General features: G+C 37.0%; 1 protein-coding gene across 3 annotated transcripts in view; it reads right to left on the reverse strand.

The window, feature by feature from the left end:
• Nucleotides 1-21,082, reverse strand: part of TUBGCP3 (tubulin gamma complex component 3) — a 109,857-nt gene that overhangs the window by 61,879 nt on the left and 26,896 nt on the right. For all 3 annotated transcript variants that reach the window (XM_023737408.1, XM_023737410.1, XM_004382947.2), the window contains 8 exons: nucleotides 19,051-19,128; nucleotides 17,943-18,160; nucleotides 15,330-15,502; nucleotides 14,836-14,954; nucleotides 13,937-14,062; nucleotides 11,951-12,019; nucleotides 11,454-11,586; nucleotides 7,177-7,343 (listed from right to left, as the gene is read on the reverse strand). In XM_023737408.1, coding sequence (XP_023593176.1) covers nucleotides 7,177-7,343; nucleotides 11,454-11,586; nucleotides 11,951-12,019; nucleotides 13,937-14,062; nucleotides 14,836-14,954; nucleotides 15,330-15,502; nucleotides 17,943-18,160; nucleotides 19,051-19,128 — 1,083 coding nt within the window. The remainder of the gene's footprint in view (nucleotides 1-7,176; nucleotides 7,344-11,453; nucleotides 11,587-11,950; nucleotides 12,020-13,936; nucleotides 14,063-14,835; nucleotides 14,955-15,329; nucleotides 15,503-17,942; nucleotides 18,161-19,050; nucleotides 19,129-21,082) is intronic.

A 21,082-nucleotide genomic window follows, 5' to 3' on the forward strand; every position in this document is an offset into this window, starting at 1 on the left:
TTTTAGCCTACTTTGACTATGAGGAAATAAACTTCTCTTCGTTAAAACCATCCACTTGTGGTATTTCTGTTATAGCAGCACTAGATGACTAAGACAATGAGGTTTTCTAAGCCGTGACCTTTCAGAAGCAGACTGCCTAGTCTGTCTTTAAGGCACCTCTGGGTAAGTTCAACCATCAACCTTCCACCTAATGGTCCAGCGCTTCACCATGCGCATCACCCAGGGCCTCCAGTGGTTGTCCTAGGGATGACAATTAACATCTTCCAGCACTAGTGGGGATTACTACCAATTTACCTCCAACAGCATGCAAAAACTTTGCTCCTCTATATCTCCATGTCTCTCACTTTATGTTGTTAAAAATTGTGAAAAATGGGCACTTTGTATACCCATCAACACAGATTTACAATTATTGTTTTACGCCACTGTCTTTAAATCAGGTAGGAAAAGAGGAGTGACAAACGAGAACTACATTAATACTGACTTCTTCAAAGATTGGAGCCTTGGTGGAGCAGTGGTTAAGAGCTCAGCTGCTCACCAAAAGGCAGGCAGTTCAAATCCACCAGCCGCTCCTTGGAAACCCGATGGGGCAGTTGTACCTTGTCCTACAGGGTTGCTATGAGTCGGAATCGACTCAACGGCAACAGGTTTGGGCTTTCTTTAAAGGTTAAGTAGGTTCAGTTATACCTGCCAGGATACAGAGTCAGAAGACACTAAAGCCAAGCTCAAAGCCAAGCCATTTAACTTCAGAACCCAAACTCATAAACTCTACAGAGATAAAATGTCAGACGAACTATAACAAGATATAGAGTCAAATGGTATATTGACATAACATTAGTAAATATGGGAGACAAATGGCAAAAGAGATAGTATATTTTATGTCAAGAAGAATTAATTTTAACTCTACCAAACAACGGATTTTTGAGAAATCCAACTAACAACACTGGTGAAGAAAACAAGACTAGCTGAGGTAAAAGGGTTGAGCAAAATAACTAGAATATAAAAAATTACAGACCTTGAACTTCCTTAAACTCTATCTAAACTCATACTCTTAAGCATAAGAATCAGTAATATAGAACTTAAAAAAAAAAAGATGTGAAAGAAAGGATAAAAAGTCAACATGCTAAAATGTTAGCATTCAGGTAATCTGAGTGAAGGATGTATGGCAACGTTCTGTACTTTTTGCAACATTTCCAGAAGTCTGAAATTTTATTAAAAAAAAAAATTGCAAATAACTTTAACAATGAGCCAAAATGTGAAATAAACTCTTTAAGAGATAATTTGAGCTAATAATCCTATACTGTATTCAATAGTCATGGGTTATTATTTTATTTTTAAAAACTTTAAAAAAAAGTTGGCCTTCCACTTTTACATATTTTAAGTAAAAAGAGCTAACTCAAAAAGCATCCCAAATTTAACTGCACTAGTTTAAAGTGGTATCCTTTTGTCTCACCTCAGTGTATCACTGGTAAAAAGAAATAGTAAGCGAACGAATGCATAAATAAATAAATAAACCAGAAAAAAGATAACAGGAAAATAAACATTGCTGTTTTTGACCAATTCTCTCTATATCCCTATCAAATCTCTAGTCCCATATTACTATCAAAGAAAACCTAAAAACTTAAAAAGCCTGAATAACACATAAGCACAGGTCAGTAAAGAATTGTTGGTGCAATTAAAAACTACTTTAAAAACATGCTTGTTAGAAAATGCACACTAAATTATTTCCAAGAAAAAAATATTTAAAAATTAGGTACTAAATTTAGAAATTAAATACCAAATCCAAGGAAGATTTTGCTTTGATTTTGTTCTAATTAGTAAAATATATATATATATCCCAGTAAGGAAAAGTTCTCCCAATGAATCTGTCAGTTTGTCGTACTGTGGAGGCTTGCATTTGCTATGATGCTGGAAGCTATGCCACCAGTATTTCAAATACAGGCAGGGTCACTTATGGCAGACAAGTTTCAGCTGAGCTTCCAGACTAAGACAGATTAGGAAGAAGGACCAGGTAGTCTACTTCTGAAAAAACTGGCCAGTGAAAACCTTAGGAATAATAGCAGACATTGTCTGGTATAGTACTGGAAGGTGAGCCCCTCAGGTTGGAAGGCACTCAAAACATGACTGAGGAAGAGGTGCCTCTTCGAAGTGGAGTCAACTTTAATGACACAGATGGAGTCAAGCTTTTGGGACCTTCATTCGCTGATGTGGCACAATTCAAAATGAGAAGAAACAGCTACAAACATTCATTAATAACTGGAACATGGAATGTACGAAGTATGAATCTAGGAACATTGGAAGCTGTCAAAAATTAAATAGAACGCATAAAGATCCATGTCCTAGGCATTAGTGAGCTGAAATGGACTGGTATTGGCCATTCTGAATCAGACAATCATATGGTCTACTATACCGGGAATGACAAATTGAAGAGGAATGGCGTCGCATTCCTCATCAAAAAGAACATTTCAAGATCTATCCTGAAGAACAATGCTGTCAAAGACAGGATAATATCCATATGCCTACAAAGAAGACCAGTTAATACAGTTATTATTCAAATTCACACACTAACCACTAAGGCCAAAGATGAAGACACTGAAGATTTTTACCAACTTCTGCAGTCTGAAAATTGATCAAAGATACAATCAAGATGCATCGATAATTACTGGTGATTGGAATGGAAAAGTTGGAAACAAAGAAAAAGGATCAGAAGTTGGAAAATATATGGCCTTGGTGACAGAAACGATGCCAGAGACCGCATGATAGAATTTTGCAAGACCAACGACTTCTTCATTACAAACACCTTTTGTCAACAACATAAATGGTGACTATACACACGGACCTCACCAGATGGAATACACAGGAATCAAATAAACTACATCTGTGGAAAGAGATGATGGAGAAGCTCAATATCATCAGTCAGAACAAGGCCAGGGGCCGACTGTGGAACAGACCATGAATTACTCATATGCAAATTTAAGCTGAACCTGAAGAAAATTCCTTCAGATTGCCCAATAGGCAGACGCCAGCTGCCACGAGCTTCTCAGTCTTCCTGTAGGTTGGTTGTAACGACTCACAGAACTCACGGAGAATACACTACACTTATGGCTACACATCTATTACAATCAAAAAGGATACAAACGAAGAGAAGCATAGGCTGAGTTCTGGGAGGGGTCCCAGCACAGAGCTTCCCTGGTCCAAAGATGAATGCACTACCTCTGCTGGGCATGCTCACAAACCAGGAAGCTCCTGTGAGCCTCAGGGTTTAAGCCTCTTACTGGCCTCACCCATGGTCATGATAGATTACATCATGCCTCTTGAGGCTTAGTCAGCATCAGGCCCCCACGTGGTCCCTCTTGGTCTGGTCAGTCCCTAGTCTTAACTTTCAGGTGTTCGTCTGGTTCAAAATAACTGAGAGAAAAGGGCAAACTGCTTTCTGTAGGGAGATTCCACACCTCACACAAGGTCAAGCTGTTTCTCATAAATCTACCTAGCTAACCATGGCTGACTGAACAGAAATTATAGTACTATAAAAAGAACATACCCACATCCTCAAAAGGAACAATTATTTTTCATTTTCTGAACCACAAGATCACTTAAGACTCTTTTAAGCTCTAAAAGACAAATTTTTAAAACTCGGATAATTTGCCTTATTGTGATAACAGCCAGGAGATTTAATAAGCATTCTAAATAATCAATTACACAGGTTTTTAAACAGCTTCCAAAATGCACCTCATCCTGTAATTGGAGAACAGTAAACCTCAAATGCATTAAAAATGACAAGGTTAACTCCATCAGAAGAAAAAATGTTACCTATGTTTCCTTACCGCAAAAGTGATGAGAGATAAAAACAATGGTACAAGCATTTACTTCCCCCATTTAATCTTGAACAATTAAGTCTGACAAAGTTCTAACTAAAAAACAACTTTTTATGGCACTTTCCAGAAATTGTTCATAAAAATATAAATTCAAACTTAACTATGATGAATACAAAGTATCCTTCCCTATCGATGACATGGAAACACATTTTAATATATACAAACTCTATGATGTCCTTTATGTAAAATTTAAAAACGAACAAAACTATGGTATTAGAGGATACTGTTTGCCTTGGGGAGAAGGAATGGAGCAATGACTGACAGAAAGCAGGACACGTGTGGCAATAATGTGTATTTCCTGACCTGGATGTCGGCTCCTTTTATAATAAATCATCAAGTGATACACACATGATTTTTACACTTTTCCATATGTATATCTCAATAAAAAGTGTTATTAGTGAGCTTGGTGGTAAGTAATAATACCAGTTAAACACAGAGATATTAAGCAAAGTAAACTTAAAAATCTTCAAAGAGCAGGCAATTTTTAAAAGCTTTATATAAAAATTTTAAATGATAAAATAATCTATATCTAAACTAAAAATATAGAGATTGAGTATATGGCAGAGCAGAATCTGGGAGAGATGCAACATTCCTCCTCTTAACTGGGGAGGGGTGGTTTAAATGCAAAAACTGGTTTACTCTTGACTTTGACATTTGGGAACAAAAAAAAAGTTTTAAGAAAGCTTTGAAAAACTTAAAGATACGCATTAATAAAACGAAAACATATTACCTTTCAAAGCTTTCAACACCTATGTTTTTTTTTTAAAAAAAGGTAGTAAAAGGAACATCCCCAGGAGCCCTGGTGGCATAGCAGTTAAGAGTTTGGCTGCTAACCAAAAGGTCAGCAGTTCAAATCCACCAGCCCCTACTCCTTGGAAACTCTACGTGGCAGTTCTACTCTGTCCTATAGGGTCACCAAAAGGAACATAGGAAGCATAAAAATACTTCTTCTTCATCTATAAATTCAATATGCAATTCTATAAAAATCCCAAAAGAACTTTTAGCAGAATTGACAACTGATTCTAAATATAGATAAGAATGTGAAAAATCAGCAAGGAAAACTGAACAGAACATTCTACCAGATACCAACCCATAGAGCTGGAGTAATTTAAATAATACTGACGAATGAATAGCAAAAAATCAAACAGAAAAAAAAGACTCAAGTATGCATGGGGATTTATTAGCATACTTAGTACATGATAAAATGTGGCAAAACTATAACATTTGAGGAATCTCAGTGAATGCAATAATTCTTTGTACTATTCTTATCGTTTTTCTGCATGTCGAAAATTATGTCAAAATAAACTATTAAGAGAATAATTAAAAAACTGCAATCACAGACACAAGGTATCCAAATATATAAAGCCATCCCATGGTCCAATTTTAAAGAGACATACAAATCCACACACACACACACACACACACACACACACACACACACACACACACACACACACACACACACACAGAACAAAGGATCTGATCAGGAAATTAACAGAAGAAATGAAAATAACCAATGAGCATGAAAAGCTGTTCAATCTCACTAGCAATTAGGGAAAAGCAAATAAATACCATCATGAGATGCTATCTTTCATGCATTAGGTTAAAAGCATTTTTATAAAAGCCAGGTGGTATGAAGTTCTGGCAAGGGTGGAAGATAAACTGGTATAGCCATTCCAGAGTTCAAAGAGGCAGCATCAAAATTTACAGTATACATTCCCCATATCCCATCAATTACACTTCCCAGCATCTACCTTAGAGAAACTCATAAATAAACACAGGGATTTATACAAGGAAGCACACAAAATGATGTTCATGTTAATAATGTTAAAAACTAGAAAAAACTCAATTTTCCATCAACAGGAAAGCAGCTAAATAAAAGACGGTTACGTCCATACGGTGAAATAACATGCAGTAATAAGGCAGAATTATATATACTGTCATGCAAAGGGCTACAAAATTTAGAAAGCAATCATGCAAACTTGCATACAGGTATGATATGTATAATACATTAATGCTGTGATGCCATTTGTGTGTTTCAAAAGCACAGTCACAAAACAATACCACACAGAGTTCTGCTACAATGCTTGTTTCGAAAACATTAATTTGTTCCAGTACAATTACTGTATTAGGAAACAATATGAGCGTAACACAAATTTCATGCGTGCTTACATGTGACTGCATATGTGAAAGACAACAGGTGAATGCAGGATGCAGGAAACTAGACCCAGCTGAACCAAGCGCTTAGCAATACACCGAACACACCCACAGATACAAACCTCAAAATCTATCAAAAAAATAAATAAACAAAATAATCAAACCAAACCTATGGTCATTGAGTCAAGTCCAATTCCGACTCACAGCGACCCTATAGGACAGAGTAGAACTGCCCCGTAAGGTTTCAAGGAGCGGATGGTGGATTCAAACTGCCAACCTTTTGGTTAGCAGCCACAGCTCTTAACCTCAATTCGTCTGTTATCAGCCACATCCACCTACATCTGGTGTTAAACTCCTTCGTCTGATTTCAAATAACTGTCCTTCTACCACTTCACAGTAACTCACAAGCTGCAACCCTTCCAAAGGTTACTTCCACAAGCAAGCATCGGGCTTCTTCTAGGCAAAGCGCCATATTTACTGTAGTATTTATGTATTTCTTAATGTTTTAACATGTATAAAACTGTGCTACCACTTTTATTAGGTTCCTACCTTTCTACTTTTTTAATGTTACTGCCAGTTTTGGAGTATGAAGCCTATGACCCTACTTTCTGTCTTAGGCCCTACAGTTTTTATTGTGTGATTTTACACAGCACGGTGATTTTCAGAAACACATACACCATAAAGCCATAATCGACTGTATTTTGCTAAGTACATACACACACAAATAAAATTTCCTTTAAAATTTTTAGCTCCATAGCTAATTCAAGTGAGATATCAAAGAAACCACAGAAAACACTGTAACGCAGAATAGTGTACTGCAAAGAGAACTACACCAACACTCAGCAGGCCTAGTCTTTGCTTTGCCATCAACCGTCTAGTAAACTTGGACCCGTGATTTGACCTTGCTGAGCCTCAGTTTCTCCCTCTTAAAACTGAAATAATGTTCTCCACTAACCAAAGATGGCTCTGCTGTTAAATGACATAACTGGCTTTCAAAGCACTGTGGAAAATATGCATGCCATTTAAATGAAATGTTACAGTATTACTGTCAAAAGATAAAGTAATAATTAAAAAAATAAAAAGGAATAGGTGAAGTCCCCAAGCTTTTTAAATCGACGTCTAAAATATACATAGTGTTATTATTCACCTCGTGGTATGTGTCCTCGAGCTCTCCATCATATATCCAACGGTAAAGAAAGCTCAGAACAGGATGAGACACCAAGCTGAGAATATTCTGCACTAGAGATCTCACATATGGATCCCCTGTTTTTGTGTAGGCATGGACAGCTGATGCCAGCTCACCACCTTTCCTTCCTGGGGGAAGGGAAAAATAGAAGAAAATTACACACATTTAAACTCACAATATAAACCATTAACTTAACACTGATCAGAGAGCAGAAGGCACTCAAAGTCTGTCCGTTTTAACAGTTAATACCACTTTTCGGACATAGAAGCAGCAGTAAATACGTAAGAGATTTGGACTGAAGAGATTCAGATTCTAACCTTGGTTTAGCAAGAATGTGAGCAAGTCACTCATCTGTTCATTTCTGCTACGAAGCTTATTCAGTAGCAAAAATCTGACTCACTGTATGATCTTGAATTACCACGACTTTTCACCGTTTTTGACTGAGACACGTTAACATTCATATGTTATAAAGCAATCCAGCACACACATACACACACACAAAAAAACCATTATTAGGTGACGGGGCCAAGATGGCAGAATAGGCAGAAGCTTCCTGTGGTCCCTCTTACAACCAAGACCTGAAAGGGTTAACCACACCCAACCATTCTCTCGACTTTAAAAAATCACCAAGGCCCCTAAACCAGGAACTCAGGGCAGGCACTGCCTCTTTGCCTAGGCACTGGTATAAGGGGTCCACAGACTCTGAATGCCTTTTATCCCTGCCTAGACCTGTGCGGGCCCATTCAACAGCACAGGCCCTCATTAGCATACTACAGCAGGGAATATAACGGAAGCTGATTCTCACTGCAACAGCTAAGGTGGAATGGCAGATCCGAGACATTTGACACCACCCTGCCCATTAAGCAGGGTCCTCACCTAACCACATCAGGGGTCTAAGGATTGCGGCTTCACCCACTACAACTAGCCATCCACAATAGGGGTCTGAGAATAAGTGATGCCTCCCAGTCCTTTCTGCCAACAGCATTAGATGCGCGAAGTCCAGCTCCGACGTCCACCTAGGCACTTTAGGGGACAGGGATACACTCTCCACCCAGGCACTCAGGGACAGCCATTGGCCCCCTGCCTTGCTCAGCACATAACCCCCTACAGCAGGCAGATACCTGTGCCTTCTCCAATCAGCCACGTAGTCGTGTTCATCTAGGATGGCAGGTGAGAGCCTGCACCACACACTTGGTGACCGACAACCTAGATACCTGAGTGAATCCATACAAGCAAAGTAAACAGAAGCCTGGGCTCATATACCTAGTAGAAGCTCCAACTATCTGGGAACAGGACATGAGAGCTTCTAAGACCCCTTTAATCAAAGTAGCTCACATATCCAGTCCATTTGGGCATATGAAAACAAAACAAGAAGCTAGGACACAGTAAGCAAACATACAATAAATAAAGATAATAACTTATCAGTGGCTCAGAGATAAGAGTCAACGTGAAATCACATAAACAGGCAGACCATGATGGCTCCAGCAAGCAACCAAAACAAAGAACCAGGAAACCTCCCTGAGGAACAGAAGGTCTTGGAATTACCAGAAGTAGAATTCAAAAGATTCGTACACAGAACTCCTAAAAATATAAGGAAGGAGATCAGGCAAAATGCAGAACAAGAAACACACAGACAAAGCAGCTGAAGAATTTAGGAAGGTTCTACAAAAGCAAAATGACAAATTTAACAAGCTGCTAGAATCCATAGAGACAGCAAGTAGAAATCCAAAAGATTAACAATAAAATTTCAGAATTAGACAACTCAATAGAAAGTAACTGGAGCAGAACTGAGACAATGGAAGTCACAATTAGTGAGACTGAAGATAAAGCACATGACATCAACTTATTTGAGGAAAAATCAGATAAAAGAATTTTTAAAAATGATGAAACCCTAAGAATTATGGCGGAATCTATCAAGAGGGATAAACTACAAGTGATTGGAGTACCAGAGCAAGAGGGGATAACACAAAATACAGAGAGAATTGGTGAAGATTTGTTGGCAGAAACTTCTCTGATATTATGAAAGACGAGAAGGTATCTATCCAAGAAGCTCACTGAACATCACACAGGGTAGATCTCAAAAGAAAGTCACCAAGACATAATCAAACTTGCCAAAATCAAAGCTAAAGAGAGAATTTTAAGAGCAGCTAGGGAAAAACAAAAAGTAACCTACAAAGTACAGTCAAGGAGACTAAGCTCGGACTACTCAGCAGAAACCATGCAGGCAAAAAGGCAATGTGATGACATATATAAAGCCTTGAAGAAAAACAATTGCCAGCCAAGAATTATATGTCCAGCAAAACTGTGTCTCAAATATGATGGCAAAATTAGGGTATATCCAGATAAAGAGAAGTTTAGGGGATCTGTAAAAACCAAATCAAAATTACAAGAAATACTAAAGGGAGTCATGAACCCCAGATGCTATGTTAACCCAGAACTAAAACCATTCCCGAAGACCACTCCTCAGACAAAGATTAGACTGGACTTTAAAACACAAAATAATACTCGGAAAGAGTACGCTTGTTAGTTCAAGCAGATACATGAGACTAAATGGGCAGCTCCTGTCCAGAGGCAGGATGAGAAGGCAGAGAGGGTCAGGAGCTGGTTGGATGGACACGGGAAACCCGGGGTGGAAAGAAGGAGTGTGCTGTCACATTGTAGGGACTGCAGCAAGTGCCACCTGACAAGGTGTATAAAAATTCTGAGAGATTAACCTGAGCTGTAAAGCTTCACCTGAAGTACAATTAAAAAAAAAAAAAACCTTTATGAAACAGTAGCCATATTTTAATATTTCCTATTTTATTCTACTTTTCTTGGTATAATATGCTGGTCTCCGTTCACTAAAATGATCTCATAACCCACTAATGGGTCACAAACTAGTGTGAAAAACACCGCTCTAAGTGAGTAGCGGTCCTCTATGTTCTGGGAGGAAAGCTCAGTACGAAACACGGGGAGTGGCAAAAATTAAGTAGAAAGACGTAAGCACATCAAGACTTTCTTACATGATGCTGAGAATTCACCATTTAACTACTAAATTTTCAGCAAAGGATTGACATGATCTAATTTTAGTAAGATTCTTCTGGCATGTGTGCAAAAAACGAAGGTGGGTAAGACTGAAAACAGAGAAATCAATTGAGGATTATTAAAACAGTACATAAGGGGAAGATATAAAAAGGGTATGGACTAAAAGTTTTGGAGGGGGAGGCAGAGATCTGAGACGTGAAGGAGTTGGAAATAATAGCGTTATAGTGGCTAACTGGATATCCACAGAGATGCGGGACTGAGAGAAAGATAAAAGAGTCTGGTAGGAATACAATCATGGGAGAGGGCCAGTAACTGGAGAAAAGGCAAATGTTTACTGTTTGACTTTTATTTTTTGAAGGGGAGTTCCAGAGCTGAGAGGAGGCAAGGCATGGATGGGATGACGCTGAACTTGGTTTTAGATGTGAGGAATGTCAAGTCCATGTGAATCATCCAGCAGAGATGATGGCAGTGAATACTTACTGAGCTCTCACTATGTATCAGACTATTTGCTTTTTCTGTCTCATTCAGTCCTCACAATAATCCTACGAGGCAACTATCACTAGTATCCCAGCGTTATAGTTAAGAAAAAAAGAGAAAGAGGTTCCTGGCCGACATAACACGAACAGTGAGAAAAAAAACGTTCAGAAGGCAACTAGAAATACAGACGTATCCCAGCGTTATAGTTGAGAAAAAAAGAGAAAGAGGTTCCTGGCCGACATAACACGAACAGGGAGAAAAAAAATGTTCAGAAGGCAACTAGAAATACAGACCTAGAGCTCAGAAACCTTGTGAGGTAGACTTGCAAAAATGGGAGTTTTTAACAGATGTGTGGTGAACACAGACGTATGACCTTAGGAGGAAGGAAACCCTAGGAAATGCTATTAAGAGGCAAATAATAGAGGAATATAGGTTTAAAATAAAAGTTATAGCACAAAGGATCATAAAAGAGAAAAATCTTTAAAAGCTAAACACTCCTCCTTTCTTCATTTCAATGTAATCTTTAGCTTCTACAAGTATCAACATTGGACCACACTGGCAACTGTTATTTTTCCTGTAAGTTCATATCAATTAATTTGTATTCAATCAAAATACTTGCGGCTGTTAAAAGCACCCCAAAAAGAGGGTACAAAACCAGAAGGAGAGGGCGCTCCCTAAGAACTGTTTTGAAATAAAGCAAATCTATGAGGCACAAGAAATAAAAAATAAACAGTGACCTTGACAGTGATCAACCAGGGCGGCAAGGGTCTTCAGTCTTATCTTAGGGTCGTATGTCCAAACCAGGAGGCGCCGAAGCGTTAAGCTACTCTCAAGTCCCAAATTTACACCCTGATCATCCTCTAACTGTAGCTGAAAAACAATGACATGTTTAAGTACAAATAACTAAATATGTCACATCATGTCTTAATCCATATAAAATGAATATGGGGAAGTGATTATTCCTTTGAAAATGAAGCAAAAGGTCCCCTTTGTGAGAATAACAGTTCTTTCAAGCTACATGTGATCTGTTTAAATAATAGAAAGAACCTTGAAAACTAGCCATTAATTAGCCCCAGGGTACACTGAAACTTTACAGATATACATACCTTACAAACAATATTAGCAAATAGATTTTATACTTTAAAAGTAATGTATGAAGAAATTTGAAATATTCTATATAATTTTTATAATACTAGAAACCATGAATAAATTAAAATAAAAACAAAATATTTACCTGGGAATGTAAAACTGAGAGTAAGCGGTAGTATTCCTTGAGTTCTTGGTGCAAGGCCACACAAAAGCTCTGTCCAGAAAGGATAAATATATTTAAACTACAATACACTCATTACACATCAACTCATTTTAAGTGTAAAGGCAAACTACTTTTAGATGAAGTTCAGATTGAGTTTAGCATGATTAAAATTCTGATTTTCTCAACGGTCCCCTCCTCTAACAGTTTTAATCACAGTATATATTTAATAACGTTAAGAAAGTGTTGTCCCTTAGTATAAAAAGCATAAACTTTGCAAGAAAGGAATGAAGAAAATATAGTATGTTTTTCATAAAGCTAAAAGTGTACATACTTTAGAGAAGTATTTTTTAAGATTATCTCCCTTCTAATTTTTTTGAAGTTGAAATGTAATTTTATTTAATGTTTTTAGTTGGCAAAATTTAAAAACTGGCAACTCTACATCAATTCCTCCATCCAGGGTTTCTGTTTGTCTGTACCCCCCTTTTCCCCATCCATGTTATTAAAAACATCTTTGTACGTCTTAATAATTTTCAATCTTAACTACAGAAAAGGTATTGAAATAAAATGACAGTATCAGAAGCTACAAGATGTACCTTTACAGAACAGAAACACTCCTGTGATTAAAAAAAAAAAACTTCTAGTATAACTTTAGGAAATAAAAAAATTCTCAGTGGAAATCTTTTTGTTTCTGAGATAGCCTACAATAGATATGGCCTGCAAAGGCTAAAACTTGTTATCTTTAAATAACTGTGCAAGGTCCATTAATTTTCTTTATATCTTAAATCAATCTATTAATCAGTCATCTATAGGGTTAATTTTACCATATTTGTTTTCTTGATCGAGACACATATATATGTATTTATCCTTACTAGCTATAAAAATGAACATAAAGCACACTAAATTTGCAGACTCAGAGGAACACTTTAAAAATGGGATTTGCAATGTACCGTCCTGGGTTTTGGAACCAGACAGCCCTTGGTATGCAATCTGTGCTCCTACTAGACATATCACTTTGGGTAAGTCACTCAGTATCTGTGAGCTTTTGTTTCCTCCTTTAAATAATGAGGACAAGAGCAGTGAGGAATAAATGACATAACGTAAGGGAAGAATCTGACACAGAGCTGGCACGGGAGGTGCTTATTACATTTTAGGTCACTTTTCTTAAGCAATATTCACAGGGAAAACAATGTGGGATATTTTCAGGCATATTACTTCTAACAAACATCCCATTCCAGCCTCCAAGGCAGACACACACACACATACACACACACACAAACACATAAAAGTTAAAACAAAAAAAAATATGGTTATTAGAAATAATCTTATCTTCATCTATCATGTAGCATACAAATATAAACAAGTCAGCTTAGGAGTATTCTACCACCCAAATACTGCAATTACAGTGTGTGTTTCAGTACCTTATGTGAGCAAGACGAAAGGTTTTCAGTTAGCTGAGGCTGTTTCCACCTTGGTTTAGTAAAAAGCACATACAAGTTTCAGACTTAGGAAACAGTTATCTCCCTTTGCAAATGAGATTTGTGCCATCTGGTATGTCTAGAGCCGGGACACTTCTGAGCGTGAAAGTGGATGCTACGAATAATTGTCCTGGGGCAAGAGGCATAAATCAGGACTCTCCCAGGCTAACTAGGACATAGGATCCCTCCAACTACAGCATTCATGGCATCTCTGAATAAGCTAAATAATTTCTTCTTTAGTAATTAAATATGACTTAAAAGAAAAAAAACGTTGCTACTGAGTCGACTGTGACTCATGGTAACCCCATGTGTGTCAGAGTAGAACTGTGCTCCATAGGTTTCCAATGGCTGGTTTTTCAGAAGCAGATCACCAGACCTTTTTTTCAAGATACATCTGGCTAGACTTGAACCCTCTTAAAAACTATTTTCTCAGTAAGAGTTTAAGTAGATTACATGTTTCCCAAAGTGAACTGTCTCCCAACTGTGAACATACCTGACCTACAAGTCCAAACGAGCGGTCTAAACTCCTCTGGTCAATGTATTTTCTGATTTTATTATGTAACCATCCCAACTCAGCAAGTCTGATTGTCATATCTCTCAAAGATTTGTTCAGGTTTGCCTAAAAAGTAAATATATCCAGAGTCAAAAATTAAACATAAACACTAGAATTTTAATTATTTTTCATAGCCCATTGCACTTTTAATACTATAATTCTTACTTCAATATGCGAAAGTTAAAACTAATGTGTATCATCATTAACAGTGAAACCAATGAGAAGGGAAAAAAGAAAACGTCAGCTGACAGGCAAGGATTTAGAACAGTCTGCAGTAAACGTTACGACTTCTGCAGAGTCACTCCCTGAAGAGTGACTCACCCAGGACCTACAGTTGTCTCTCATCACGGCGCAGTCTGTGACCTTTAATCTGTGAAACAAGCTAAGAGTCATGTAGGACACTACATAAAAATACAAAGGGGCTGTGGCAAGTGCAGTTTCTCCATGTTTGCTTCTGGAAGATGAAAACAAAAACAAGGACATCTTATCTGGAATTCTATATCAATGGCAAAGACATCAAGTTGTAAGGTACCTCTAAGATTACTGTAACAGCGTGCAAAAATAATCTATAAAGGGTAGAGGTATCAGTGAATACAAGGAAAAAATAAATGGAAAAGGGAAGCAAGTATTGATTACAAAAAGTGTTCCAATAACAAAATTACACAAGTCACAAACTGGACAAAGAAATATAAACCAGAATTTAACCGTGCAACTTGACTGGCATCCTCAATTTTGTATATCGAGCGCTCATTATCCTAATAACATCTCACAAACTAACAGCTCTCTGGTCTTAATGATATTTTAAAAAATATTTCAAACTGTACTTTATGTTACTTTACCTTTCCTTCCGCTTTATAACAATTTTCAGTATTGCTCATTTTGATGATTTTGCCATCTATGCCCTGGAAGACATACAAAATGTCTCTGACTAGGGCTGCTTCAGTAATTTCCACAGTGCCTACATAATGATTTTAAAAAGAGAATAATTACTAAACAATACAGTTTGAGATGAAATAAATTTTATGAAACCATTAGCTTGAGATTACATCATAAGAAACCACTAAAAGGTTTTAATGGAGCCCTGGTAGACTAGCGGTTAAGAGCTGGGATGCTAACCAAGAAGGTCGGCAGTTCGAATCTACCAGCTGCTCCCTGGGAACCCTATGGGCAAGTTCTACTCTGTCCTATAGGGCTGCTGTGAGTTGGAATTGACTCAACAGCAATGGGTTCAAAAGGTTTTAAGTGGGGATTCCTTGATCAGTACTTTAAAACAAAGGAAGCATGAATTCTAAATGTTCAAAGAAAAGCTATGTTAAAATATACCCTTACTCACCACTCGTGTCCCCTTCTCTCCTGGACCTTGTCATGTTGCGAGCAACAGCGTTTGGAATACCTTTTGAGGTAGTGGTTTGTAAAGAAGGCTGGTTTGCAGTTAAAGTCCATGCAAGACGTGACCCCAGCTGCTGTCGAAGGCAATCTCCTACTCCTGGAGCTTGATGCGACTGTCTAATAGAATGAAATAACATTTTACATCTTCAAATAACCATGTTCTTCACTGAAAAGACAATAAGAGCGTCGAGAAATTTTTCTTTATATTACTATGCTGAATTACATAAATTTATAAATCTGAAATAGATGACACAATACTTTACCCTAACCTAATAATTTATAAAAACAATCAGTTTTAAGTCCCTTAAAATCTTCCAGCCTCTGTGAAATCCTTAGCCTAACATTCAAACTGAACATTTTAGTCTCCTGTATTAAGTGCTAAGTTGGATTCATTCAGCTAAGACGCTGGGCACAAGAGTGCTGAAAATCATCTTACTGCTACCCCTATGGATATTTCTTACCATAAAAATCAAGGTCTATTTGACTTGTTGTTACAATTACCTAACATGCATTACCCACCTACAACCACTTTGAAACACACTACTAGTTCTAACTTCAAAATTAACACCTATCATTCACTCAGCATTTATTAGGCAGAAACCAAACCAAACCCATTGCTGTCGAGTCAATTCCAACTCCTAGCGACCCTACAGGACAGAGCAGAACTGCCCCACAGGGTTTCCAAGGAGTGGCTAGTGGATTCAAACTGCTGACCTTTGGTTAGCAGCCAAGCTCTTAACCACTGCACCACCAGTGCTCCTGACAGAGCACAGGAGTTAAAACAAACTCTGTAAGACTACTCCTCTTCCCTATCCTCAACTGTCAGTATGAAAAGAAATACCGTAACTTTCAAATGATTTTTTAAAATGTACAAACACATAAAGCATAAGTCAAAAGCACATCCCACATCAAGACAGCCTATTTCTAGTAATTCTGAGAATATGTTAAAGATGCTTTTTGAAAATCTAAGAACCTGACAGCTATAAGCATTTCTAATATGCTTTGACAACTGTAACAAAAATATCACTTCCTATGACTATAAAATATAAAAACAAGAATCTCAATTGCACCTATTGTTTCCAAATGGAAGAGCTCTGATTTACAACTTGAGTAAAATCGGTGGGTCCATCTATAATCTGGTGGTGAAGTAAAAGAGGAGATGAGAAAAAAACTGAAACAGCCTCTTTTTTTTTTCCCCTCCTATTTTTTAATGGGGAAAAAAAAGTCCACAAAAACATTTACTAAAGCTACGCCTTTAAATATAGTTCTAAATTTAAGGGAATGATCCTAAAAGACCATTTCATTTCAAAGTTTTCTATACCGCTTTTTTTTTAATCATTACAAAAATTAATTCACTCAAATCCTAAACTGTAAATAAGAAAGTCAGTTTACTCTTTTAGCCAGAACACGAGTCTTAGATTAAATTTATACAGCACCATTTTCAAAGGCCTCATGTTGTCTTTATGGAACCCCAGATCTCTTTTATAACTAATGTGTGTCGTATACACATTCTATTTTCAAATATCTTGAACATGATTTGATTAAATCAGCAGATGATTTATAACTACATTATGTTCACATGGCAAACATCATTTATCTGATTCTCAATCTTTGGCCACTATTCTTTGGGAAAAATATTCACTTTATGATAATCCAATTTAATGTGATTTCCAGGAATGTACTACAGCAAAAAGCAGAGCCACCTGTATATCTACACATAGAAATGGAAATTAAAAAAAACAAATTTCTAAAGGTCTTAATAATTACTGTGGCACTTGCTTTATTTTCAACCATAAATTCTGTATTTCCTCAGAAGATAATCAGATGTCACAGCATGTTAAACTACAAAAGATGGAACAACCTAGCTGTGCATTCTCATAATTGATTATCTTAATTCACATGCACTAAGATGCCGTATTTCTTAGTTTGAAGATCTCGGTCCTTCAGGATACGACAGCTTGCAATCACAATCCGTTGCTGTTGAGTAGATTCCAACTCACAGTGACCTACAGGACAGAGTAGAACTGCCCCATAGGGTTTCCAAGGAGCAGCTGATGGATTTGAACTGCCGACTTTTTGGTTAGCAGCCAAGCTCTTAACCACTGCACCACCAGGGTTCCAAGACAGCTTTACTTGGTAAATATTTTTTTAATTTTTAATGAGAAAAACATACATCAATAAAGAGAACAATATTCATTGAGAATAATATAATAAGAGAAATGTGAATCAGTTACCCTCAAATAAAAGGTGTGAACAGTAAGTACACTTATGAACCAGGTCCTTTATTAATGTGCATTTTCATTAATAGGTTAAGAGTTAGCAAAAAATCTTTACAATTAGCTATGATTAAAAAACTGAAAAAAATTCCATTTATAAGATAGTGTTAAGAAACATTAAAATCCTAAGATAAATCATACCTGACCTGGCACCTAGAACACCACCTGGCACACACGCGGAACTAAAGATGCTTTGAATGAACACAAAATGCCTGATTAAAAGTCTGAGGATTTTTTTGTTTCTACTACTTAATAATCTACTCATTTAAGCTTGAATTTACCCAGGAAGGAGAGACTGTGGTGTTGGTGTTGGGCCATTTAGGGCATACATGCTTATACTGCTGATTCCACTGCTTCCCATACTGCCAGAGTTCTGTGCTGACTGGGTGCTCCGATCCTGGTAATTCAAGGGGAGAGTCTGAGGCCTGGCATAGTAGTACGGAGTTGAATGAGCATCTCTTGGTAATGCCTGAGCAAATAAAGTGGCATAGCTAGAAACCTTAAAACAAAATACAGATGCATTAGGAATATGGAGATATGAAATTATAGAACACCTTTCCCAAATCATCAAAGATAATCATCAGATTTTCTTTCAATTTCTGTAATTGGATTTTGCCTTCACGGAACAATAAATTAGTTATTATACTTTTAAAATATGTCAAAACTGATAAAGTTTTAGAAAATTTTCTGAATTCCAACTCTCACATTGTCCAATAACTAAATACTTTAACTACTGATTTAGAATCCTATCAAACCAAAAACTCAAATAGTTGTTAAAAAGTTTGGCATTATGATAAAACAAGCAGATGCTCATTACTCAGACTAAGCTTTAGAGAGGAGTATGACTTTTCCACCCACACTCTTCAACTTTCTCCACAGAGTAGCTTATTATACTAGACTCTACAAGACATGGAGCAGCCAAAATAGCTCTTTCGAACCCTGCATGGGACACAAATTAATCCTGTGTGGCAACACGAAGGTTTCGTTGGCCTAACAGTAACTGATGTTCGCAGTGTTAACTGAAAGCACAGGAAAAACCTGAAGGGCCTTCTAATTCACACAATTATCTATCTGTGCTGGTATTAGTAACTTTACAAAGTAAAAATTTTGAGAACTGATAATGTATGCTCTATTTTATTGCACATTATTATATCTGGAGTAATAACATAATTCTGAAAAGCATCTGCCCACTGAGTAAAAACGGCCTAAAAAAGACATCTCTTGACCTTTCATGATTGTCCAGAAAACTAGATAAGCTTTTTGGTTTCCTCATATTATTTTCTTAACTACAGAACATGATTCTTATCAACATTTGGTACGATCCTCCCAACAAAAGACGGTGAAGTCTCTTTTTAAAAGACATTAAGCTGCTAAAATACAACCATTTACCTTGTTCGGCTGCTTACGTGGATCTTCACTAAGGCTTAGCAGGAGGTAGAGTATTGACCATTTATTTTTCAACACTCCCTGTTTAGAAAGAAAATTAATATTAAAAGAAGAATTCTGTACTACTCTCCAGTTTTATCTTCCTTTCTCCTAAATTATACTTATTCCAAAATAAAAACGCATTTTAAAATTCACATGGGAAAATCAAATCTAAATCTGTTCATTTTTCAGACATCACAAATAGTACCATCCATCAGAAGGCAAGAGATAATGGTCTCAAAAGATTTATGTCCTTGGATCCTTTAACCCTGTAAACTACTCCAAAGTCCCTTATAAGAAGAATTTTTTAATTACCATATTCCTGAATAACAGTATTCCCTCTTCCTAAATAATTTTTATAATAACCAACTTTCAAGCATACTGATTATGAGAAAACTGCCATCATAAAATACGTGATTTTTCTTTTTTCCTCCTTTATCAATGTCTCATTTAGGCCACAAAATACAGCATTATCAAAAAAGAATTATAATGTGCAAGACGCAAGTCTCAACACCATTTGTTCCTAAACTCAAGATTTGGTTTTGAAGCACTTAGTTGTCAGGATAAATAACCCTTAGGCTTCTATGTAAAGTTTATCACATAGAGTTCATAAATTTCCAACTATGAATCACCCCAAACTGATTTTACAAACGTAACAGCAGCTGACCCTCGATATGTTTTATCTTGAATTTATACAGTACTCTAGTCTACTCATGTAGCCTTACTTTTTGGGTGTATGGGCTAGAATTTATAAATACCCACAAATGGTTACTTACAGCACATGAATGCTTCACTGTATAAAACATTCACTGGAAGCTTCTGCAGAGAGGGAGCTCATCCTAGGCATTTGAATTATGGTCTGACTCTAAAAATGGGTTTACACAAACTTTAGAAAATTCAATTCAACAAACTCCCCATCTGGAGCAACAAAGATAAAAAAGAGGGCCAGTTCCAAAGGAGTCCTCAGTTTGGTGGTAAACAGACAAAGGGACATACAAATGCAGAAAAGAATTTCATGATAGAATAAAACATATTTTAAAACAAAGGAAGATCACCTAACCCAGGCTCAGGTGGTCATGAAAAGATTCCCAGAGGAGATGTGTATCCTTAGAAAGATGAGGTGATAAAACAGGGAAGGTGGGTGAACAAGAACAGCCTTTCCAATACATAGATTTGGCTAAAGCCAAGAATGAGAATGAAATGTAAAAATGGAACGAAAGGTCGTATCAAAGGGGCCTTGAATGCTGTACCGAGAAACTTGGATTTTAAGCTGAAGACAACAGTAAGCCTTTGAGGGATTCTACGTAGGTGGGTGCCATGATCAAATTGTCCCTTTAGAAAAATCACACTCACAGTTTTATGAACAACATACTTCTTGTTGTAGAGGGAGAGAAAACTCAACAAGGGGAGATTAAGAAGATTACAGTAATCTGAAAGGCAAATTATGAGGATCTAAACTTAGAAGACTGTATAAAGAAAAGAAAAATTACAACTATAATTTAGTGAACCTGGCATGCTACTAAGAGTTTTACAGCTGCTGAATCATATAACCTTTACAATCTCTGTAAGATACTATTCCCATCTAACAGACACTCTAAAGGGTTAAGTGACTCACTCAGGACACAGAGCTAAGGAGTCAGACATAGATATCTGTCTCCAAAGAGCTCACTCTTTTTATTCATCACCTCCTTTTAGGCCAGGCCAGGTAATCAGTTAATAATAGCAGTTGTCATTTAATGATTCTTACATGGGCCAAGCACTTCAGATACACGATCTCCTGCAGTCACCACAGTAATCCTATGGCACAGGATTTACTCTCTTCATTCCATAAATAGGAGAAACAAAAGTGATGAAACCTAAATAACTTACCTAAATCACAAAGCCATATGCTAGGGTTCACACCAGAGTGAGGCAGACACTAACGGGACAGAGGAGAGACACACATAAGACGTACACTCAGTAAGAACCGAGGACGCGCGTAAGAGGTACACTCAGT

The sequence above is a fragment of the Trichechus manatus genome, unplaced genomic scaffold, assembly GCF_000243295.1.
Source record: "Trichechus manatus latirostris isolate Lorelei unplaced genomic scaffold, TriManLat1.0 scaffold00102, whole genome shotgun sequence".
Taxonomy (NCBI): domain Eukaryota; kingdom Metazoa; phylum Chordata; class Mammalia; order Sirenia; family Trichechidae; genus Trichechus; species Trichechus manatus.